We start from the raw sequence: 24,355 nt of genomic DNA, 5'->3' as shown, positions 1-24,355 counted from the left end.
CAAACATGTCACCTCATTGTGACATACTATACCTTGGGGGGAGCGTACTGTAACCCCCATTCCTCATCTGTCTATAATTGTGATCTTGCATATAAAGCAGACCATCTGAGGTATCGGGGAAAAGCTATGACCTGCTGAAAGTCATTTCTCTATCCATATATGTATATCATTAATGCACATGAAGTTATGAGAATTGTGTTGTATGGCTGTCACTAAAACATGCGGTAAATGGGGAAATCAGCCAGATATTAGCAACAACAAGGAAAGTAACCAATGCCTGAGCGAGGTGTCAAACAACCCATCCACAGCCATTGTCCAGCAAGGGCGCTACAATTCAATGACTCATCTGCATGAGGCCACATCAGGGGAACTGCTCAACCTTGCCTGGAGACTCAGCAATGCTCCCCAGACATGCCTGGACTTGTGTGTTCCCCAAGCACCTGGGACTGAGGGTATAAAACAGAACACAGCAGGTGTATGCATCGCCTTTCTCCTGCCCCCACCGATGCTGCAAGCAACAACGACACTGAGAAGACTTAAGACTCCAACAGAGAAGACTGGCTCAGGTTTCAAGGGTGAAATCTGTGTACTATGAACTGCACTATCCAGTGGGGTGAGAAGAACTGCTTAATCTTGATGTTGCCCAGTCTAATAGGGTTGAGAGTTTAGACTGCGTGCTTATATTTTATTTTATTTTGGTAACTAACTCTGACTTTTTGCCTGTCACTTATAGTCACTTAAAATCTATCTTTTGTAGTCAATAGATTTGTTTAACTGTTTATCTTTACCAGTGAGCTTGCATGAAGTGTAGTAAATCTCTTCAGATTTACAAAGGTTGGTGTATATTCACTTTCCATTGATGAAGTGGTGAACCAGCTAATAAATCTGCACGGCTCCTCTTGAGTGGTGCAAGACGGTATATTCCTGAGGTACAGTGCTGGGAGCTGGGGGGATCTGGCTGGTGCCTTTCCCTGTGTGATTCATGAGTGGCTCTGGGAGCATTCATGCAATCTAGCTGGGTGTGGGGCTCCACATGCGGTTGTGCTGAGTGATAACAGCACCTGGAGGGGTTTGCTGCTGATCACTAGCAAGGCATTGTGAGAGACAGCCCAGGCTGGAGAGCGTTCTGGGGGGCACAGCGGTCCCACAGTCCCAGGCTGCACCCTGGGGATCCCATCACACTCATATCACTAGTGGCTTTTGAAACATTCAGCCTGTGCCAATCTCATAAGAACATAACATAAGAGCATAAGAACCGCCACACTGGGCCATACCAATGCTCCATCTAACCCAGTATCCTGTCTTCTGACAATGGCCGACGCCAGGTGCCCAGAGGGAATGAACAAAACCGGGCAACTATCAAGTGATCCATCCCCTGTCGCCCATTCTCAGCTTCTGACAGTTGGAGGTTTAGGGACACCCAGAGCATGGGGTTGCATCCCTGACCATCCTGGCTAATAGCCATTGATGGACCTGTCCTCCAGGAACTGATCCAATTATTTTTTGAACCCTGTCATAGTTTTGGCCTTCACAATCATTTTCACAGGTTGACTGTGTATTGGGTAAAGAAGTACTTCCTGACCTTTGCTTTAAACCTGCTGCCTGTTAGTTTAATTGGGTGACCCTTGTGTGACACTGTATGGAATCTGGGGGACACTTTAGGATATTCTGACTACCAATATTGTAAAATTGCAATGAGTTGTGCCAGATATGCCATGTAAGGTATCTGTGAAAATGTTATACTGTAATTTGCCAAGTATGATCATCTTTTTTTATATATACTTGTATCACCTTTGTATTGTAAGTTATAGATATGCACGGTATATCTGTATTTCCAAACTTGTGCTCTGCATCTGGGTGACACCCCCAGACAAATTGGCATTAGCACGTCCAGCCTGCTTGATGGCTCATCAAGGGACATCGGCTGTACAGTGAACCCACTGAAAGGGTCAGAGGCTACATCTTGTGACTCAGCAAGGCATGCAGGGGCAGGCCTATGAACAGAACTCTAAGGTTTCCTTGCCATGTGCTGGGCAGCTTGTGTTAGAAACAAAGGAAGCACAGGCTGTGTAGCAAAAGACTATAAAAGGCAGCTGCATCCTCTCCATTTTGTCTTCATTCCTGCCTCTTACCTCTGGAGGAACTTTGCTACAAACTGAAGCTCTGAACAAAGGACTGAATGACCCATCCCAGCTGGGGATGTGGTCCAGGGGGACTTTCAAGCCAGTAAACTCACCAATACTGCTAGGAACCTATATATATATATGGACTTTGAAGTATTTGTACGTATGTGACTGTTTTACCATTTAACAACTCTCTTCTTGTTCTTTCTTTTTTCTTTATAATAAACCTTTAGTTTCAGACACTAAAGGATTGGCTGCAGTGTGATATTTTGGGTAAGATCCAACCTAATACTGACCTGGCAATGTGGCTGGTTCAGAAGAATGTTCTGTATATGTGAGCAGAGTTTTAAAATAACTTTTGACTGTACTGGCCCTAGGTGCTGATTGGGAGCCAGAGACTGGAATGCAATAAGGGGTGTGTGTAATTCCCTTTTTTGTGTTTCATGATAAACAGTGTGGGAATCAGAAGCACAGTTTGTGACTGCTTGGAGAGTTTAACTTCAGTGTTAACCACCAGTTTGGGGAGTGTCTGCTCTCCCTTTTGCAGCCTGCCCTGACCTTGGCATTTCCAGCGAGGGCAGCCCTAGGCACACCAGGTCACATTGGCGTAGTCGGCAGGATCCACAGACCCAGTTCATTTGGGTTTTGGCTCAGAACCCCCACACTCTTCCAAATTTAAAATGTTGATACTGAGAGTGTTAAAGGTTGACATTAGGCACAATGAGTGATCCACAGGCAAGCCCTGAGAAACAGCATCTCCAGCATGAGAAAGAAAGGGCAGCTCTTCGAGGGCAAGAAAAGCTTTGTCCATACCTGATAGGGACAACGAAGCTCAAAGGCAGAAGGAGCGGCTGGCTGCTATGGAGAAAGCTGCCAAGGAATGCAGAAGGCTGGAACTGGCTGCTGAGGAAAGAGTTGCCAGACTTAAACCCCAAATCAAAGTAATAAAAGAACAGCAAAAACTGGATCTTCCTGAAAGTGCAGATCCTCTCAACAGCGAAGTTTGGGAGATAAACTGTCCGGGTTATAACAATGTTGGTATGTTGTTTAATAACGACATGACAAATATGCTTAATCAGGGTAATGTCATACCCAGTCCCAGAAAACGTATGACTGTCAATGCTCTGTATTATCTGTAATGACCAGGGAGATCTGTGAAGGAGGGGTGTCTGGCAGCGAGCAGTTTTCTGTGTTTACCCAAGTTAAAGCCCTAACTATGGGCGGAGTTTTGGTGAGTGACGTTTATAAAAGTGAGCCTGAACCAAATAGAAATGTTTCACTTAAAGTAGCTCAGTATGATGAGCCACTGTTTGTGGGAAACAGCAGTTTATCTGTTGAGGGAGAAACTGTTTCCAATTGTTTGCTCGTTGCAAATAGCAGTGTGCCTGCTGGAGAAGGGGAGTGTACTTCCAGTCCTTTGTCTGTAGAGCAGACAGAAGGTGCCTTTCAGCCTACGATGGGTGAGCATATTTCACTTGTCCCAGAGGTGGTTCTGGACCCCAAGAAGGAATTGTTCCTAAGCTTGTGTGTGGGTAACCTGTATATTTCCAGTGAGGAAAGCTACAGAGGGAAAGAGAGTGCCTCTAACCCTTTAACCATGGAGTTTAGCAGCTTGCCTGAAAGGAGGTTATGTGAAAATCCTCTTGATGTTCCAGAGGTGATTCTGGATGTAAGTGAAAGTCAGAAGAAGTTTGTTGTGGCTCCACAGAGCAATGCTTCTGTAGAGCAGAAAAAAAGATGGGTTGTTGTTTAGAAAGTTTCCTGAAGAGAAAAATCTTCATGGTAATTTTGCAAGCAGTTTGCTGCAAACGATGGGTGTGATTTGATTGAGTTAACTCAGGGTGAATCACTGTATGGAGAAAGCAACAGTTCATTTTGGGAGACTTGTTTCAGTTCCTAACTGCTGGTCTTTCAAAGATGTACGGATCCACTGACCTTGCTTTAGAAAGATCCACTCTGGACGGCCTAGAGAAGGTGAAAATGGCTAGGGAAGTTGAACAGCCTCTTGGGGAGACAATGTTGTTGGAACATCAGTGTCTCCAGGCTGATCCTTTAAGTAAGCAGTCTGTGACTCAGGTTCTGAGGAAAGATTTGGTTACTGTTTTTTCAGAGCAGAACAGTCTTATGACTGAACCTTCAAGGATGCAGGGAAGAGCAGGCAAACTCTCCTCTCTAGACACTTGGGATATGTTTGTTAGCTCTTTAAAACAGAGTCCAGTCTCTAAGCGGCTGCTGGTGGTGGTGGTATATCCAAAAGCATGCATGCATGAGAGTGTCTGTGTAGAGCAGGGGTGGGAACCTATGGCCCGCGGACTGGATCTAGCCCCTTGCTTAAATGCATCCGGCCTGGGCCCTGGCCCTGCTCCCCAGCAGGAGCGCCGAGCAGAGCTGGCCAAGCCCCTGCGCCCTGACCCCACTCCCCATTAGGAGAGGCGGGCGGAGCAGGGCAAACCCCCATGCCCGGACCCTGCACCCCGGCAGAGCGCCGTGAGGGTGGAGCTGGGCAAGCTCTTGTGCCCCGAACCTGCTCCTTGGCAGGAGGGGGGGACTGCAGGCAGAGGAGGTGGGGAAGGGGCCTGTCATAGGTTTCACCCCCATTCTGAACTTTAGGGTACAGATGTGGGGACCTGCATGAGAACCCCTAAGCTTAATTACCAGCTTAGATCAATATGCTGCCACCACCAAATCGTTTAAACAACCGTTTGAGTCATTTGGGAACTCTTGCCTTCCCTCCCCCAAAATATCTCCCTCCCAAATACAATAACCCTTCCCTGGGTAGCCTTGAGAGACTTCTCCACCAATTTCCTGGTGAACACCGATCCAAACCCCTTGGATCTTAAAACAAGGAAAAAATCAATCAGGTTTTAAAGAAAAGACTTTTAATTAAAGAAAAAGGGTGAAAGGAATACCTCTATGAGATTAGCATGCAAGCTAGTCTCACAGACAACAGATTCAAAAACACAGAGGATTTTCCTCTGGGCAAGAACCTTAGTTACACAAAAGAAAAACCCAATTTAATTCCCCCTCTATTGCAAAACAAAGTCAGAAAAGGAAATAAACATAAGCTAATTTATTCCTTCTCTAATACTCACTACCCTGGTTGATTCCTGGATCTTTTCACTCCGGCACAGAACTTAATGAAGAGAACAAAGGAAAAACTTCCCTCCTTCCTCTTGAAAAATCTTGTCCCCCCATTGGTTCCTCTGGTCAGGTGTCAGCTAGGCTAGGTGAACTTCTTAACCCTTTACAGGTAAGAGCGGCATTAACCCTTAACTGTCTGTTTATGACAGGGCCCCACAAAACTGTACTCCCCCTCTGTGGGGGGAGACTGCTCCCCTGTCGTTGCTCACGCACCAGAAAGCCAGGGCCCACCCAGTTTTCCTAGCCTTGCTTTTTATTTGTGTGTGGTCCTGTGAAAATGCGGTTCTGGCGGAACCCAACTGAGAGTGCCAACTCAGGACAAATTGCTAAAACAGGGCAGTTACAGCCCAAGGCTGGGGTTTTTCCACGTCTAAGGCAAACCAAACCAGCCAGACTAGGAGGACTTCGGTCTCATCCCACTGGCTAACCGCAAGTCTCACAAGCAATCTCCTTAGACGCTCCAGTTTCCCAGTATTACCACCAGTGCCACTTGTTATGGGGACAAATGGTTATGAAAACCAATACCCCAGTAAAAAAAAAAGGTTCTCCTGATCCCAAAGGACCAAGCCCCAGACCCAGGTCAATATACAAGTCAGATCTTACCCACAAATCACGCTGCTGCCAATCCTTTAGAATCTAAAATCTAAAGGTTTATTCACAAAAGGAAAAAGATAGAGATGAGAGTTAGAATTGGTTAAATGGAATCAGTTACATACAGTAATGGCAAAGTTCTTGGTTCAGGCTTGCAGCAGCGATGGAATAAACTGCAGGTTCAAATCAAGTCTCTGGAATACATCCCCAGCTGGGATGGGTCCTCAGTCCTTTGTTCAGAGTTTCAGTTGGTAGCAAAGTTCCTCCAGAGGTAGGAAGCAGGATTGAAGACAAGATGGAGATGAGGCATCAGTCTTATATAGTCTTTTCCAGGTGGAAGAACACCTCTTTGTTCTTACTGTGGAAAATTACAGCAAAATGGAGTCTGGAGTCACATGGGCCAGTCCCTGCATTCTTTGCTGAGTTACAAGGCGTATCTGCCTTCTCTCAATGGGTCCATTGTATAGCTGATGGTCCTTAATGGGCCATCAAGCAGGCTAGGCAGAGCTAATCTCAGCTTGTCTGGGATGTCACCCAGAAGCATAGCATAAATTTGCCATACAGACAGTATACAGCCAATATTCATAACTTCAACTACAAAACTGATACACACATATAGACAGCATAATCATAACCAGTAAACCATAACCTTGTCCTAGACACCCCATTTGACCCCCTTTATACAAGATTTGGTGCCACTACAGGACCTTGGTTGCAACAATGATCTATACGGTCCCAGTTTATGTCAATAACGTCACAGGCCCCCGCTTGATTTTTAATGTGGGTCAATGGCATATGATAGAAAAAGTTCCTCACCTCTGGTGTAGAGGCTCATAGCGCAGAGGGGCTGTGGTTGGTGGACAGACCTGTAAGCGGGAAGGTTCAGATTTCAGCCTTCTAGGAGAAGAGGAGTGGGGGAGGACCCAATGCTGCTGATGGGAATAGTGTCCAGCCTTGGAAATAGTAGCAGATGACAATTTGAAAGCTAGGGTCTGGACTGACGCAAATTACCTGGCTGACGAGGGAGGGGGAATATTTGCCCATAGCCGTTAGCAGAGAGGACACACCTGGCCAGCCGAGGGATTTAATGAAACAAGAGGCATGGTATAATCAAGATACTTATAAATTAGGCTACGTTTTGGTCACAGGTATTTTTAATAAAAGTCATGGGCAAGTCATGGGCAGTAAACAAAAATTCATGGTCCGTGCCCTGTCCATGACTTTTATTATATACCCCTGACTAAAACTTGTATGGGGGCAGCCCTGGGGGTGCCGTGGGCACTTGTGTGGGGAGCATGGCCCAGGGGGCACAGATCGGGGGACACCATGGGTGCAGGGGGGGCACGGCCCTGGGGAGGGCACAGGTGCTCAGGGGGTGTGGACTGGGGGATGCCATGGTTGCTCAGGGGGGTTGCAATTCAGGGGGGTTGCAGCCTGGGGGGGCGCCACAGGTACTGGGGAAGCCAGGCTGGAGAGGGTGCCGCAGGTGCCCGGGGGTGTGTGTTGTGACCCGGGGGGGGCGCTGCGGGTGCTTGGGGTGGTGCAGTCTGGGGGGAGCGCCGCGGGTGCTTGGAGTGGGGGTTGGCGGGAGTGGGGCAGGTTCCCTACCCAGCTCCTGGGACGTGGCGACCTCCAGCTCCTAGCTCCATGTGCTGCCTCTGCTTCTCCCCAAGCCCTGGTTCTGGGAACCATGGCCAATGGGAGCTACAGAGGCGGCGCCTGCGGGCGGAGGCAGCAGGTGGAGCTAGAAGAAGGGAAGTTCCTGTCACCCTTCCGGGGAGGGCCCCCCCCCGGTAAGCACCACCTCGCACCCCAGTCCTGAGCCCCCTCCCGACACCCAAACTCCTGCAGCTGGGGGCGCCTGAGACTGCCCCAGCAGTGGCCAGTGCGACTGGCCCATGGGCTTCCTGAGCTGCTCAGGTGGCTTCCGAGCTATTTGCACGGGCTGCTGCAGAAGTCACGGAGGTCGTGGAAAGTCACAGAATCTGGGACTTCCGTGACCTCTGTGACAAACATGGAGCCTTAGTTATAAGTAGTGGGTTGTGGGTTTGGGGTTTTGTTGGGAGAGGGTTTCTTCCGCTTTTTATTTTTCATTCTCACTCAGTCTCTGCTGTGCATAGGGTGACCAGATGTCCCGATTCTATAGGGACAGTCCCAATTTTGGGGTCTTTTTCTTATATAGGCTTCTATTATCCCCCACCCCCCGTCCCAATTTTTCACACTTGCTGTCTGGTCAGCCTAGCTGTGCGCATGCACACAGTTCTAGGGGAAAAGAACAGGAGTACTTGTGGCACCTTAGAGACTAACACATTTATTTGAGCATAAGCTTTCGTGGGCTACTGCCCACTTCTTCAGATGCATCCGAAAGCTTATGCTCTAATAAATTTGTTAGTTTCTAAGGTGCCACAAGTACTCCTGTTCTTTTTGCCGATACAGACTAACACGGCTGCTACTCTGAAACAGTTCTAGGGGGAACTGAACAAAGCCTTTAAAAAAAACTTCCTTTGGCCCCTGAGCTGTCAGAACTGTGTTTATAAACAGTGATTAACGGGTGATTACAATAAGAAAGGGCTGTTCGGATGTTTCCTAAAGTTAAATGATTTGTTCCAAGCTTGTGAACTGCAAAAAGTGAGTGGCATAAATGATAGAAAGTAATTGAAGATTTTTCTATAATTGTTTCAATTGTTGGATTCAAGAGGTGGTAACAAAGTTACTAATGTCTTTGAGAAGGTAACTGATTTTTTAGACAAAGGAAATGCAGTAGGTCTAATATCTTGCTGTCAATAAGGCATTTGATACAGTTCCACATGAGAAATTATTAGTTAAATTGGAGAAGATGGGGATTAATGTGAGAATTGAAAAGTGGATAAAGAACTGGTTAAAGGGGAGACTACAAAGGCTCATACTGAAAGGTGAACTGTCAGGCAAGAGGGAGCCGGTTACTACTAGTGGAGTTCCTCAGGGTCAGTCTTGGGACCAATCTTATAAAACATTTTTATGACTGAGCTTGGCACAAAAAGTGGGAGTGTGCTAATAAAATTTGCGGATGACACAAAATTAAGAGGTAGTGCCAATATGGAGGACCAGAATATCATACAAGAAGATGTGGATGGCCTTGTAAACTGGAGTAATAGAAATGGGATGATATTTAATAGTGCAAAGTGCAAGGTCCTGTATTTAGGGACTAACCAGAAGAATTTTTGCTATAAGCTGGGAACTTGTCAGTTGAAAGTGACAGAGAGGAGAAGAAAGACCTGGGTGTATTTGTTGATCACAGGAGGATAACGATGAGCTGTCAGTGTGATGTGGCCATGAAAAAGGCTAACACGGTCCTGGGGTGCAGCATCACGTGAGGTATTTCCAGTTGAGACAGGGAAGTGTTAGTAAAAACAACGAGGAGTCCTTGTGACACCTTAGAGACGAACAAATTTACTTGGGCATAAGCTTTCGTGGGCTAAAATAAAATAAATGCCCAAATAAATTTGTTCGTCTCTAAGGTGCCACAAGGACTCCTAGTTGTTTTTGCTAATACAGACTAACGCGGCTACCCCCAGGGCCGACCTTACTGATACGCAAAGTATGCAACAGCGTGCTGCTCCAGCCCCTGCTCTGCCGCTTCCACATGGTCCCGCCCCTGCTCCACACCAGTCCCGCCTCTTCCTGCCCCTGCTGCACCCCAGCCCTGCCCCCACTCCACCCCTTCCCCAAAGCCCCTGCCTCTGATATGGCCCAACCCCACCCCCACTGCACCCCTTCCCCTGAGGACAGCATCAGGGGTTGGGCCTGCCCTGCACTCACCGGGTGGCAGGAAGTGGAGCGACCTGACCCCAGCCCGCTCTGCGCCGCCGGCTCCCACCCGCTCTGCCAGTGAGTGCTGGGGGGTGGTTCGCCCTGGCCCCCCAAGTCCCAAGGTTGGGAGCCAGAGGAGCAGAGCGGAGCGGCTGGGGCCAGGTCGCTCCACTTCCCGCCTCCCAGTGAGTGCGGGGTCGGGCCTGCCCTGCACTCACCGGGTGGCAGGAAGTGGAGCGACCGGCCCCAACCCACTCCGCTCTGCCGGCTTGTGCTGGGAGGTGGTTTCCCCCCTGCCCTCGAAGCCTGCTCCTGCCACCCCCCTGCGGAGGCCTGCGGCCACCCCCCCCCGGGAGGGGGGGCTGCGTAGGGCACCAAAATGGCTAGGGACGGCCCTGGCTACCCCTTTGGAAGTGTTCGTGCCATTAAACGAGGCACTGGTGAGACCTCCTCTGGAGTACTGTGTGCAGTTCTGGTCTCCCGTGCATAGGCGCCGACTCCATGCGTGGGTGCTCTGCAACTCAAGCACCCACAGGGAAAAAAAGTAGTGGGTGCGCAACACCCAGGAGCCAGAGCTTGAGTGTGGACTGTGAGGAGTTCTCTGCTGCTAACAACCTCTGCCCTTGGGGCAGGGAGTTTGTGTATAAACAGAGGCAGAGGGATTAAGATAACAAAGGGCTTGTCATTACAGTAAATGAAGGATCATTAGATGATCCTGAAAACATTGTTTTCAGAGTAGCAGCCGTGTTAGTCTGTATCCGCAAAAAGAAGAACAGGAGTACTTGTGGCACCTTAGAGACTAACAAATTTATTAGAGCATAAGTTTTCGTGGACTACAGCCCACTTCTTCTGAAAACATTGCCAGGCACTCCAGTTAAAAGGTAGGAAACAAAGGGTAGAAATAAATGGTCCATTTTCAGCATGGAGAGAAGTAAATAGTGGTGTCCCCTGAAGGGCTTGTACTGGTCTGGGACCAGGCTGTTCAACATATTCATAAAGGATCTGCAAAAAGGGGGAATCAGTGAGGTGGCAAAGTTTGCAGATGATACAAAACTACTCAAGAGAGTTCAGTCCAAAACAGACTGCAAAGAGTTAGGTGACTGGGCAATAAAATGGCAGATGAAATTCAATGTCAAATGCAAAGTATTGCACATGGCAAATAGAATCCCAACTAGCCATACAAAACGATGGTGCCTAAAGTAGCTGTTCCCCATCAAGAAAGAGCTCTTGGAGTCACTTACGTACTCTGCAAATTCATAAGAATACTTCTCACTATGCCTGTATCATCCTGAACACATTCTCCAGCTTCAGAAGGTTTAAAAATCATTCCAGTCATCAGTCGAACAGACTCAACTCAATAACGTAACTGTCCTTAACGTGCATCAAAACAATCCCAGGGAACTAGATGTAAAGAAGATTGCTGACGGTTTCATCCAGAAGGGACAGGGAGCTAGAATGCCTTTACACTGGGACGTTAGTGAAGACAGCTTGTGATTTCAATGGTTTGAATATACTGTAATTCAGGATAATGTAATTATGTCGTTCATAACAATTGAATCATTATTAAAATAGACACATTCAATAACTAGAATTTGAAAGACGTGTATCAAGATGCTGAAAATAGCCTCCGCCCAAAACTGGCAGAGTGCCCCCCCTCCTCGTCAAAAGCACCCACCGGCCAAACAAAACCCAGCACCTTTGTGTTCTGACTTTAGTGAGTGTATCTGAGCGAGCGAAGGGCTTGGTCCAGTGCAGCACCCAGCAACGGAGGCAAGTCAGGCCAATCTTCTGTGTCCTGTTGTTTCCCTTCTGTGAAATGGGAGCCCAGCCTTGCAGGCCACACAGCTCGCAACGGGCGTGACTGGGGGGTGGCCCGTGGAGACCTCGATAACTGGGGGAAGGAAGCAGCACCTGACAGATCCCCCGACCCCCGTCGCTGCGGGTCTCAACGCTCACACCGACCCCGCTGAGCCGGGTCCCCCGGGTCGAGTCCAGGCTGCCCCCTAGAGCCTTCGGGGCTGCGGGCTGGGCCCAGGGAGGCGAGTGGTCAGCGACTGGGGGCGGCCCTGCCCCGGAGAGCGCCCGGCGCCGCGATCCCCGCCGCCAGGGGCCGCTGCCGCCCCGTTCCGCTCCTCCCCGCCCCGCCGCTCCCGGGCCCCGGCAGCCAGGCCGCGGCTCCCCCCGGCGGCGCTCGCTCTGCTCCGCCCGGCAGCGGGGCCGGCCCGTGGCGAGGCGAGGCGAGGCGGCGCCGGGACTCTGCCCAGCCCGGAGCGGGAGCGGAGCTCGGCCGGGCCGGGCCGGGCCCGCTGGAGAAGCCCCGCCCGGGGGGGCCATGGCCGAGCGGGCCGCTGCCCAGGTAAGGGCCCGGCGCTGGGGCGGGGGAGCCTCGGGCCCCGGGAGCTTCTCCCCGCCCGGCCTGGGCCCCGGGAGCCGGGCCGCGGGGAGCGCGGGGCTGCCCGGCCGGGCGGGGGAGTGAGCAGCGCGGGGCAGGCGAGCCAGGGGTTTGCAGGAAGGGGGCAGGCTGGTTGGCGCGGCAAACACCCCGCTCTTTGTGCCTTAGAAATACCAAACAGCCGGCTGGTCACCTGGGTCTCGCTCGCTTCTCGCCCCAAACCTGTCCAGAGTCTTCCCTGCCTGCTCTGTTTGTTGGGGGGGGGGAATTAAAACCGGGGCACGCAAGTGCAGAAGCCAAAATGTAAGCACCGAGGTTGCAAATCTTCGCCTTCTTGCATTGCAGGCAAACACGACAGCGCTGTTTTCTCCGGGTTACTTTGCCAGAAGCAGCAGCTGCCTTTTTCTCCAGGGCTCGTCTTGTGTGAGGGCCGGTAGGAAGGGCGATGTGCGGGAGCGCAGCCCTCTGTTGAGATGCGGTCCACGTTATGCAAACCTCTGAGACCCCCTGAAACAGATTCGTGCGTTTTCCATCCTGCTAATGCTCCCTTTTACCGCCCCCTGTTGAGCGGGGAAATGCTATCTTAGGGGTTTTACGACAGTGTCTCTCTCTCTCTCACACACACACACACACACACACACACACTTAAATTAAATTAAATTAAATTAAAACGAACAGCTGTGAAAATATGCCAGGGAGATGTACAATTATTTCACTGATTTAAAAATAGAAAACAACAGGCAAACCAGCAGGCTCCACATTGATATCTCGGAGGCTCACACTGTGGTCTAAGAAATCTACCCCCGTCCCTTGTCTGTCAGTAAGGAACTGACTTAAGCTACATGGATATAGGGCACTTTTATATTGAAGTCAAAGTGCCCTCATGTGGGGACTGCAGTTTCTTAACTGATTTAGTTAAATTGGTACAACGATCTCATGTAGACAAGGGCTGGAGGAGACTCTCCTAGGTTGGATCGAGACCTTAACTCTCTCAATTTCTATCCTTGCACCCAGGCTCGGGAATGGGACATGGAGTCCCTGCACTCGGCTCCTCTGCAACCCCACGTTGTCCCCAAGCGAAGGGCTGTGGGAGAAACCCAGCTGCAAACGGCAGAGATCTCCCTGTGGACTGTAGTGGCTGCCATTCAAGCTGTGGAGAGGAAGGTGGATTCCCATGCCACGCAGTTACTGAGTCTGGAGGGCAGAACAGGGACAGCAGAGAAGAAAATATCTGACACAGAGAAAGGAATGATGGAGTTTAGTAACCAACTGGCTGTGCTGGGATCTCTGATCCAGGAATATGGACTGATGCAGAGGAGGCTGGAGAACATGGAGAACCTGCTGAAGAACAGGAACTTCTGGATCCTGAGACTCCCCCCAGGCACAAAGGGAGAAGTCCCCAAGGTAAGAATATCCCAGCTGGTGCTTAGGGGGAGCTACAGTGTCTTGAAGCTGGATCAGATATTGAAAGGGGAATTGAAGAGAAATGATCCTCTCTTGTATCTTATGTGCTCTTTTATTTTAATATAATTTGTAGTGGGTGGTTTTCCTCCTCCACTCTCGCTAGCTGCTTCCATCCTTGCTTACCAAGTTATTTGGATTCTGTTCCATCACTGCTTCTCTGGGCAGTTTGATTTCTCTGGAGCTAAGAGGAATAAGAAGGGCTTTTACAAATTTATCCAAGGAGAAAGAAATTGATAAATGGTCAGGCAGATGTGCTGAATTGCTCTTTTAAATTTGTCTTTAATGAGAAAAATAAAACAAGGTGTTTGAGCAGTGAAGAGGCAAGGAAGGCCTTGATGGTGTAGCTGCTGATGTATATAAAACAGATTTCAGGTAAGGAGGCTATATTATATATCTGAGCAGGTCACGGTAACATGAATCCTAGGGGCCAAGAGGAACAGAAGCGATAAGCACTGAAGGTTAACAAAGGACATATTTTGCCACATAGAATTGCTCTTTTTTTTTTTTTTTGGATTGAATTGCAAGTTTCTCATCTGATTTAGCACACCAACTCAGAGTGTGTAGCCCTGCTGAAGTCACATGAGTAAAGACTTCCTGAGTGATTGAGGGTTTGGAGGACAGCGCCCCTTAGGCACTGTCTGAACACAAATAAAGCATTTAATTTAGTGTCTTGTAGTCATACTACAAGCATTAATCTAGATTGGGTGGGTATTGGCATTGTTACCTGTATAGAAGTCTGAGGGAAGGCCCAGAAACAAAGGGCAAACCCTAAGTTAAGTGGATATTGTCATGTTAACATCGTGTTTTGTTTTTAATTCTTTACCTATATTACAAATGGTTAACCCTTGTGATTTCAGGTGCCAGTGACGTTCGATGATGTTTCCGTCTATTTCTCTGAGCAGGAGTGGGGGAAATTGGATGATTGTCAGAAAGACCTTTACAAGAACGTGATGAAAGGCAACTATGAATCATTGATCTCACTGGGTAAGGATCAGTTTTCTTTCACTCATCTGTTAGAATGTCAGTGATCTCTGAAGCAAACCCTAGAGATGGTCCTTCTAGGACTGGGGGAGGAGAGCAAGTTTGCAGTGCTGTTGCTAGTGCTATATCCATTCTGTGGATAAAGGCCTTCAGTCCACAGGTGCAACCGGCACCTTTCACCAGCAATGATAATTCAGTGGAGCAGCGCTTATAGCCTTCAGTTTGAGCGTCACTCGTTCCTTCCATTCAGCAGAGAATGAGAGATCTGCAGCGATTGCTCTGTCTCCAGCTTTCCAGCCCTGAATAACAGTTCCCTATCATCGTACCTGTTCAGCCTACACACCCTGGTGCTGATACAGTTTGACTATCCCAGGCCTGCTCTGTGCATTGTGAATGTGCTATTGGATGGGCTGGACTCGGCGGAGGGCTGTGACTCGTGGGGCTGGGGCTCTTGCCAAGGGTGGTGAGTGAAGACTCGGGTGCTCACTGTCATTACTTTGATGTGCTGGGTGTTCTCTCTCTCCCTTAGTGTTTGGATTGTAGTCCCAGCCTTTAAAATGTCTCCCAGTTTCTGGTATCACGAACCTCAAGAGCTAAATGCTCAGGAGAAGGAAGGAAGCAATAGTCAGGAAGCTGATACACAGCAAATCTTACAGCTTTATTCGGTTGTGCCTTTGGATGTCTGAATTCGGGAGCGTGGGGAGGGGGAAGCAACCCACCAGCCCCTCGCTCTTAGCAACCAGCTCTCTCACGGCTTGTATGAGGGCACTGCAGCTTGAAATAGGCACGCAGAAAACTGGGCTTCTCACCAGGCTGCCTGCCTGCAGGAATGGAGGGCTCCTCCCTGCACCTGAACTGGGAGGAACCGGGCAGATTGGTTTAAAATCATCGTTGTCTGTAAATAATACTCCGTGCCTATGACTAACCCTCCCGCCCCTTCCTGTCCTCTCACATGAACAGACTACGCCATCTCCAAACCTGACCTTCTGTCCCGGATTGAACGGGGGGAGGAGCCATGGGAGGGGACTCAGGAGGACTCCGGGGAGAGCGTGATCCCAATGGAGCCTAGCACAGGTGAGTTATGTGGAGTGTCATAAGGTGCTTTGCTGGCAGATGTACGAGAGGAAGGATGGCTCAGTGGTCAGGGCACTAGCCAGGGACTTGGGAGACCCAGGTTCGATTCCTTCTCTGCCACAGACTTTCTTTGCAACCTTGTTGTCTATATGCCCTATCTGCAAAATGCACTTCCCTACCTCACAGAGGGTGTTCTGAGGATAAATACGTGGGGTGAGGGGTCTCAGATTATAATAATGGAGGCTTTGTAAGCACAATAGGTAGGTAAAATAGTGCTGCACAGAGTTGGATGCACAGATCGGGAAGGAGGGGCTCTGCAAGAACAGGAGCTCCCTCTGGCTGTGGAGTGTGAGGTGGTTTTTTACTCATTAGGTACACTGGATGACACAGAGAGAGCGATGAGTGAAGCCACAGAGTTGGCTGGTTTGGAAGCAGTTTGCTCTAACTTCAGCCAGCCAGGATGGAGAGAGCCATGGAGGGGTTCGGAGATGGAAAAGAAGCCAGGAAAGCTTACGTGCCTTCTCTGGTGCAGAATAGGGTGAGCTCCCTGGAGCTGAGGGCCAGGAATTAGGAAATGCAACACAGAAGGGTTTGTACTAGGTGCATGATTATGGTAGGACCCATATTTCAGCAGAGATAGAGGAAGGTAAGGACTGAGCCTTTGCCCACTGGCCAAGATTTTCCAAAGGGATTAGCGACTCTGAGTGCCATAACGTTCAGGTGCAAGTGCAAAGAGCCGTGAAATCCAGCCTGGTTCCCCACCATACACACCAAACTTCTCTACTGGCCTAAAAATCAGGAACCAACAAAAGGCATCTTCACTGCCTTATTTTGTGCAACCCTCTCGCTTGCTCTCCTCTCTCCCTGCATCGTGTTGTACCTAGCCCAGACTGTAGCACCTTTCAGCTTGGGCTGTGTCCCTTTCTCTCTGTATAGCACCTGGGTGCGCTGTGTAAACGTTAGCTAATAGAAACATGTGAATGGGTGGATGTTAGCTAATCACAATGCGATTTCTCTCCCCTTGCAAACAGAATCGCTGAGCCTTACTCATGACATTGTATCGTGGGTAAAACAAGACGACTTGTACATCAGGGATCAGTGGGACTCAGAGGAGAGAGAGATCTCTACAGAGCCCAACACAGGTGAGCGAGTGATTGGAATGACTCAGTGAGTGCAACAGGAATCTGTCAGTCAGGAGAGACTTTTGTCAGCTCTTAGCGTCCTGCTTTGTCAGATAATCCTCTCTCTCAAACTGCATTTCTCGGATCACTTTCGCAGGACTCAGTCACAGCTTCTCACCAGGCCTGATTTCCATTCAGCCATCTCTTTTTGGGCTCTTTGGAAGGTGGGTTGGAATGGAATTGGTGGTTCTCCTTTTTATGCCAAAGGGACGTTCTCCTCTAAGTCTCTTAGCCTGACGCCTCTCTTCCTTGACTGGCACTGAGGTATTGTGATTGCACCAGAAGTCCTTGCTCGCTGTCTCCCTGTGTAGGGGTTTTAGAGCAGGGCAGTAAGTTGGAGACACAGTTTTCTCAGGCAGATGGTGCCTGGCAGCAGAAAGATGGCAGGGTGCTGAGAGGCAGGTGGTGGATGGACATGGGGCAGAAAACTAACAACTCTTGGTTTCTCCTCTGAGTCCAGCAGATGACGAGGTTGTAGTCAAAGCTGAGGAGGGAATCCCGGTGAGCCTGGAGTTGTACAGCACGTTGCCTGGACGACTAGAAGAGACTGTTTTCCAGTACCCTGAGCAGGAACCGATCTGTGATGATCAGGGCAACGTCAGCATCCAGGGAGAATACCCTGATGGGAACAGACTGGGGGACTCGGCTGCAGGCGAGGGAGACTTCAGTAACTTCACCACAATCATTGTCCAAGAGGAGAGCCTCCCAGGAGAGGCACCGTACATCTGTTCTGAATGTGGGAAAAGCTTCCTCTACGAGCAGCAGTGCGTACTGCACCAGAGGATTCATGGCAGAGCCCACACGCCTCCTGAGCGCAGGGAGAGCTTCAAGCAAAACCACTGTCTCAAATCCTGCCCACAGAGCCAGCCGGGGGAGAGACTCTATAACTGCCCTGAGTGCGAACGGAGCTTCCCTCACAAGTCGAGCCTCAGCAAACATCAGCTCTCCCACACGGGGGACCGGCCGTACACCTGTGCTGAGTGCAAGAAGAGCTTCCGGTTGAAGATCAACCTCATGATACACCAGAGGAGTCACGCGGGGAAGAGCCGGGGCTTGTATATCTGCAATGAATGTGGGAGGGGCTTTAACCACCATTCGAACTTCATTAGGCACCAGATGATCCACACTGGGGAGAGACCCTATGGCTGCACCGAGTGTGGGAAAACCTTCATGCGAAAGGAGCACCTCCTGACCCACCGGCGCCTGCACACGGGAGAGCGGCCCTACCAGTGCACCGAGTGCCGGAAGAGCTTCACCCGCAAGCAGCATCTGGTGGGACACCAACGCATCCACACGGGGGAGAAACTCTGGGGGACGCTGGCAGCACAGAGACGCTTGCACGACTTGCCAGGCAAAGCGCACAGGGGAGAGCCTGTGTCGCTGCACTCGATGCACAAGGAGTTCCCCCCGTAGATGCTGTGTTAAATGCTACCAGGGAGCTCTGGCTGGGGACAATGATCATGATGGCATCTGAGCAAGGGAGTGAGACCAAGTCTCTGGGTGTTGAACAGAGAACTAAGTGTCAGCGGGATGATCTGTGGAGAGGTCTAGGCTGCTGCTTTGTTAACAGTTGAGTCCATTCCCACTATGGCAAAAAAACAGCTAGGCAGCCTCAGTGCTCCATGGGAAGCTTGTTGTTCTTTTCCTGTGTTTCTCTCTTGCTAATTCATTACACTAAAGGTAGTTGCATCTTTCTTAAACCACCGAGAGCTACTTTTCAGTGTTCATAGGTGTTTGGCCTGTCAATCAGGATTCCCAGCTTGTGGTATGCAGGTAAGGTGCCCTTTGGAAAGGGGAAACCATCTCTGTCAGTTAATGGAACACGTTCACTTTTACCATTTTTAATCATTGTCACTGGCTCATGTTCAGTGTTCTTGATGGCAGCGGACATCTTTCCCTTGGGGCTGTCTCAGGCACCATTCAAATGATGGATTCCATGCTGGAGACATCACAGGGCTGCTATTAAACTGTAAGCATCGTGAAATCGGGATAAATGTCCAGGAGCCCATTGAAGTAACAGACTGCTTGGGGGACATTTTCAGCAGTGCCTGAGTGACTCAGTCCCATTGACTTTCCAGAAGGGGGTCGAACGGGGACTCGTCCACCTGGGCCTGTCCCCCAAGGGAAGTAGCTGGTTAATATTTACATTCCTCTGTTCCAGTAGTTCTAAACCTGCGGCCTGCATGCGGCCCAATTAGCACACAGCTAAAGGCTTCCGGGCTGCATGGTGGGGGCCAGGCTGCCCGGTGCGGCGGGGGTCCAGGGCTGCTGCCCAGCCCCGCACAGCAGGGGGCCTGGGGTCCAGGGCTACCGCCTGGCCCCAAAAGGTCCGGGGTTTGGGTCCGGCCTGCCACCCAGCTGCCCTGCCACCCAGCCCCATGCGGCTAGGTCCAGGGTCAGGGTTCCTGCCTGACCACACAGAGTGGGGTCCAGGGTCCCTGCTGCCTGGCCCCCCGCCCGGGGCTCTGCTCCTGGCCCCACTCTGTCGAGGGGTCTCTGAGTGGGAGGTGCTGAGGTTAGAGGGTCTGTGGGGGGAAATTCAGGGGGGGATGGGCACGTGCTTTGGTTCTCAACCTGTGGCCCAGGTAACACATTGTGGGCCTCATATACGGCCCACAATGATAAATAGGTTGAGAACCACTGCTCTGTTAGTATCCATGTGAGTAGAGCTGTTGCCCTGAGAGTCATTCACATGTGCGTTCTCTCAAATCCTCTTTTCAAAATGCACAATAATAAAATGTACAATCAACAGCACAACAAAGATACCATCAGAAACAGACCATCTGCCAAATGCAGCTCAGCCGGTCGCGCAGTATCAGTACGTTTCATTGCACTTATCCGTCTGGTCTGAAATGCCATGATACATGGGGAGTGATTTCAAAAGAATTCTTACTTGAAGTGTTTGAGATAATTACAAAAAAAAGCGTATGGAAAAAATTGTCAGATGATTAAGATCCTCAGAGGTACCCTCCATATCTGCCTGATTGTGAATTCCATACCCCCATAATGGAGCAGTTACTGGCCCCATTGATTTCAGGGGACTGAGCATAGGATAAGTGCTCACCAGTGAGAGAGAGAGGGTTTGGGCCCAGCCTACACAAGCTAGGAAGGAACGGTGGGGCTGAGACCAGCTTGTTGTGCATGTAGAAGTCTTTGAGACTGGCCCAAGGGTCCTTTATTGTTAAATTATAACATTGATATTGTGGTAGCACCTCAAGGCCGCAACCAGGTCAGGGCCCCATTGTGCTGTTCACTGTATAGACGTAATACAGGACAGTCCCTGCCCCAAAGAGCCTACAGTTTGCAAGACAAGATGCAACAGGTAGATGAGACAAATGAGTGGGGGAGACTACAAATATTTAGCCAGATGCTCTCCACCTGCCTAGCCATTATCAGTTTCCAATGTGCATTTTGGAAGACGTGAGTTTTGAGGAGAGATTTGAAGGACAAGGTGTGGTGGCTTTATGGATTTTGACTGGGAGCTTTCCCCACAAGTAAGTGGTGTTGTGAGAGAATTGGAGAATCAGCAGTGGAACCTGGCATCATTGGTGGAGCAAAGGCTGAGTCAACGTTGCGCTGAGGGAAGAGGTCCGATCAGGTAGGACTACATTGTGGAGGACTTTGTGTTTGATGTGATACAAGAGGAGGGGCCAGTGGAGGGAAAGAGAGGATGACAGTGATGAACCAGGAACAGGACTTTAGCCACACCATTTTGAATGTGTCTGAGGGCTGCGAGATTGCTGACATTGAGGAAGAGAGAGTCAAGATGTGAGATGATCAAAGCTTGGACAAGAATTCTGGCCACATGGGCAAAGATGAAAGGTCAGACACTGGAGATGTGGTGCAGTAAGAAATGGCAAGATATAGACATGGCCTGGACTTAAAGGAGATTTAAAGGAGAGAGCCGAGTCAAAAATGTTATCCAGTGATAGAAGGGGCGAGAGGAGAGCTTTGGGGGAAAGATCAGGAGCTCTGTTTTGGCCATGTTAAGTCTGAGTTGACCGCTAGACCTCCACAAGAAGATTTCAGAAAGACAGGCTGTGTCCTGTTGTGGCCATGAGTGAAGAAAGGCCCCCAGCAGAACAGAGTGAGGGTATCCATGTCTCAGCAGTTGCTTTTGGGGGGAGGCAGGCTGAGCTTCCTACACCCCAGAGAGAGGGGGTGGAAACAATTTTTCTGATCCATCACATGGGTCTGCAACCTGTGAGTGGGTTTAGGAAATGCCCTGACCAGGCAGGTCTGCACCAAAGTTGGTATTTAGCAGGTGTTTCCCAGGCATCAATTGGCTCAAGAAAGTTCGGATATTCAGCTTCGTTTTATTGCCAGGTTGAAGCCACTGCGGGTATGTCTACACTGCAGTTAGACGCCCGTGGCAGCTGGCTTAGGCTAATTGCAGTGTAGACATTCAAGCTTGGGCTGGAGCCTGGCATCTAGGACCTGAGAGGTGAATGTCTACACACTGCAATTAAACAGCCCCTTAGCCGAGTCAGCTGGCGCGGGCCAGCAGTGGGTGTCTAATTGCAGCGTAGACATTCCCAGTTTCACCCATGGAGTGAGAGAGACCTGTATGTTTTCATACCACCGGCTGTAATAATCCAGCTTGGATCCCTCTAGAGCAGCAGTTCTCAACCTGGGGTCTGCATATCCCAGGGGGGACGCAGAGGTCTTCCAGGGGGTACATCAACTCATCTAGAGATTTGCCTAGTTTTACAACAGGCTACATAAAAAGAACTAGGGAAGTCAGTACAAACTAAAACTTCATACAGACAGTGACTTGTTTATACTGCTCTATATACTATACACTGAAATGTAAGTACAATATTCCAATTTATTTATTTTATAAATGCTGTGACATTTTTATATTTTTCTACCTGATTTTGTAAGCAAGTAATTTTTAAGTGAGGTAAAACTTGGGGTACACAAGACAAATCAGACGCCTGAAAGGGGTACAGTAGTTTGGAAAGATTGAGAGCCACTGCTTTAGAGGGTTCTCCTTTCCTCCAGGGCTATCTGCTATGGGTTGCTGTGGTTTAAGCCTGCTCTGTCTGTGCAAAGCCGTGTGTCTGAGTGTAACACCTGTGCCAACTAAGCTAGCTTGTCTCTGATGGAGCCAGTGCAGCAGTCTGCACCACTTTAGGTCCACACTTTGGAGAGACAGGCATCGCTTCAAGCTGAAATGGTGAAGCTGAGTGTTGCCAGAATCAATGGTTACTGCAACAGTTCAGCGTCTCCATATCCCTCACCAGTGTTAGCTGGGCCATTGTGTGCGGGACATTCGTGCTGCCCCCAGCCATTTCTGTACACTGCATTGTGGTGCTTAGCCCATACATGTTTAGCACAGCTCCCCAGAGTGGGAGGAGGGGTAGTTGTGGGAAGCACTTGATGTGGTGGAGCAAGTGCCCACCTCAGTCAGGAAAGGGTTAATAAGCACCCACAGGCACAATCAGCTCCCAAACTGGCACATCTGTGAAACCTGCTGCACCAGGCAAAGGGCAGCTCCCTAAAAGAGAGGTACCAAGCCCTGTAAGGGTGGCACTCGGGGGGAAGCAGAGCCAGGGCCTGGAGCTCCCTGAATCCACAGAACCAGGATGCTGACTAGGAAGGCTGCTGAAGATCCTCTGCTGCCCTAGTCCTCTGGATAAGCAGAGGAACCTTCTTGGAATTGTTTTAATTCCTTGCAGCCCAGGACGCTCAGCCTGGGCCTCTCAGATTGACAAGGGGTTAAAGAAACCCACCTTTGACTTAAGAGACTGACTCGTTTGCCTTGCAAGACAAGCCGGGTGGATCCAGACTGCGTTGGGGTTGCAGGACTGTTCTACTTTCCCTTTTTGTTCAATGACTGCTGGGGGAGGGCAGAACTACTCTCCTGATACTTGTATCTGGAAACACACAGCTCCTCTGCAGATCAACTCTGTAACAACCCCAGCACCCAAAGGAAGACACCGGGAACAAAAGGAGGTGCCCCTACCCATGCCTCAAAGGGGGCACTCTAGAGGTAAATCCTTTGACACCTGCCATGCTGTATGTGGCCAGAAGGATATTCTGGGATTTTGTAATGAGCATCCAGGAACTCCCTGGGAACTGCTGCCGTTTCCTATATTCATCTCAACGTGGAGGAGAGAAGTGATTCATTCTGTCAGAAAGTCTAATTTGATTGAAATCTTGCTGAATCAGTTGGTGGCCAGGACTGGAGACTGGCGAGCAGAATTCCAGCAGAGTCCAGGCATTGGGGATGTGGATATTGCTGATATCCTAGAATCCATCCTGGAACTGCAGGCCCTGCCCCAGAAAAGGGGAAGTGAGGGCTTAGGCTGCTGATCGAGATGTCGTTCTATCCCACTGGAGGGACCTGCTGTCTACGGCTTGTCACTGCGATGAATGCCCCTTTAGAATCAGGACCCCTCCTAGTGCCAGAAACAACTCAAGGTGGGAACCTGGCATGAGGACTGTGGCTGCAGAGCTTCTGACTGGGCACTGAGACTGGCTGTCAGTCATCTCTGGGCGGGGCTTGTCATGACCGTGGGACTCCAAGTGAAGTTATAGATTAAAGGGTTATGGATTCTGACGTGCCGTGTAGCTGCCCAGAGCCCGTCATTCTGGGTGGTACTCCTAGCTTGGCTGGGCAGTGGACGGTGCTCTGCAGATCTAAACTGCCCATGTGGCACTCCTATACTATGGTGAGAGGCACTATAGGAAAAACCTAGTGTCACTGAGCAACATGGTGCATTGCTTAAAAAGAGGAGACTGGGGGGTAGGGCAGTTAACTGAGGGGTGGTATTTCTAGCTCAGCCACTGAGCTGCTGGGTGATCCTGGGCCAGTTTCTGTGCCTCTGTTCCTCTCCCTGTCTTGGATTGTGAAGCCCTTGGGGCAGAGACCATCTCACTATGTGACTGTACAGCGTCCGGTTCCCAATCTCTCTGGGAGCCTCCAGGGCTGCTGCTCTGACTACTAATAAAAGGGAAGACCTGGTACCTTGTGAGAATTTTCAGAATTCCTCAAGGGCGTTGGTGTGAGAGAGACAAGGTGGGCGAGGTTGTATCTTTTCTCTGGTGGTAAAAGAAACAAGCCGCTGTCAGAAGACAGGATAGGGGGCTGGATGGACCTTTGGGCTGACCTACTTTGGCCGTTCTTTCAAGCTACACCACCCTTCCGCAGGGCTGGGGATCCTCGTCCTCAGACAAGCGAATGAGAGTCCAGGGTGACGGGCTTAGGGCCGATCTCCGCAGCCCTGCCGGCCCTGGGAGCAAGGGGCTTTCAAGGCCGGCCCAGCTAACCTGGCTGCAGCGTTACCTGGAAGTGAGGATGGGGGCGGCGGATCTTACTGCAGGCGTGCACCCGTGTCCAAGGTTTCTGCTGCAGCCCTCAGGGTTACCAGCCTAACCTGGGGTAAGGGGTGTGAGGAAGAAGGGAGCCAGGCTTGTTGCCGGGCAGATGAGAGGAGATGGGGGAAGGCTGCAGGGTGCTCACCTGGCCCAGGGAGTTGGAGCCTTGTGATTGGGTGAACCCTGGAGGATGGAGGGCTGCCTAAGCCAATCGGAGTGGGGAGGAGGGGAGGTCAGCTCTGCCAGAGGGGAGCGCGTGCCCCCTGCCCCCACATGAGGGGAATGCAGGGGCGGCC

At 50.2% G+C, this 24,355-nt stretch overlaps 1 protein-coding gene across 1 annotated transcript in view; it reads left to right on the top strand.

The window, feature by feature from the left end:
- The window catches only part of LOC117873927 (zinc finger protein 777-like), a 32,570-nt gene extending 14,134 nt beyond the window's left edge, over nt 1-18,436 (top strand). The window contains 6 exon segments of the mRNA XM_034763829.1: nt 11,640-12,000; nt 13,051-13,440; nt 14,358-14,484; nt 15,442-15,555; nt 16,587-16,697; nt 17,197-18,436. Of these exon segments, the coding sequence (XP_034619720.1) occupies nt 11,640-12,000; nt 13,051-13,440; nt 14,358-14,484; nt 15,442-15,555; nt 16,587-16,697; nt 17,197-18,149 (2,056 nt within the window). The 3' untranslated portion in view covers nt 18,150-18,436.
- Nucleotides 18,437-24,355: the final 5,919 nt, after the last annotated feature.

Source organism: Trachemys scripta, chromosome 2 (assembly GCF_013100865.1).
Source record: "Trachemys scripta elegans isolate TJP31775 chromosome 2, CAS_Tse_1.0, whole genome shotgun sequence".
Taxonomy (NCBI): Eukaryota; Metazoa; Chordata; order Testudines; family Emydidae; genus Trachemys; species Trachemys scripta.
Note: the sequence above shows the minus strand (reverse complement) of the source record. Positions and strands in the feature narration are given on the sequence as shown.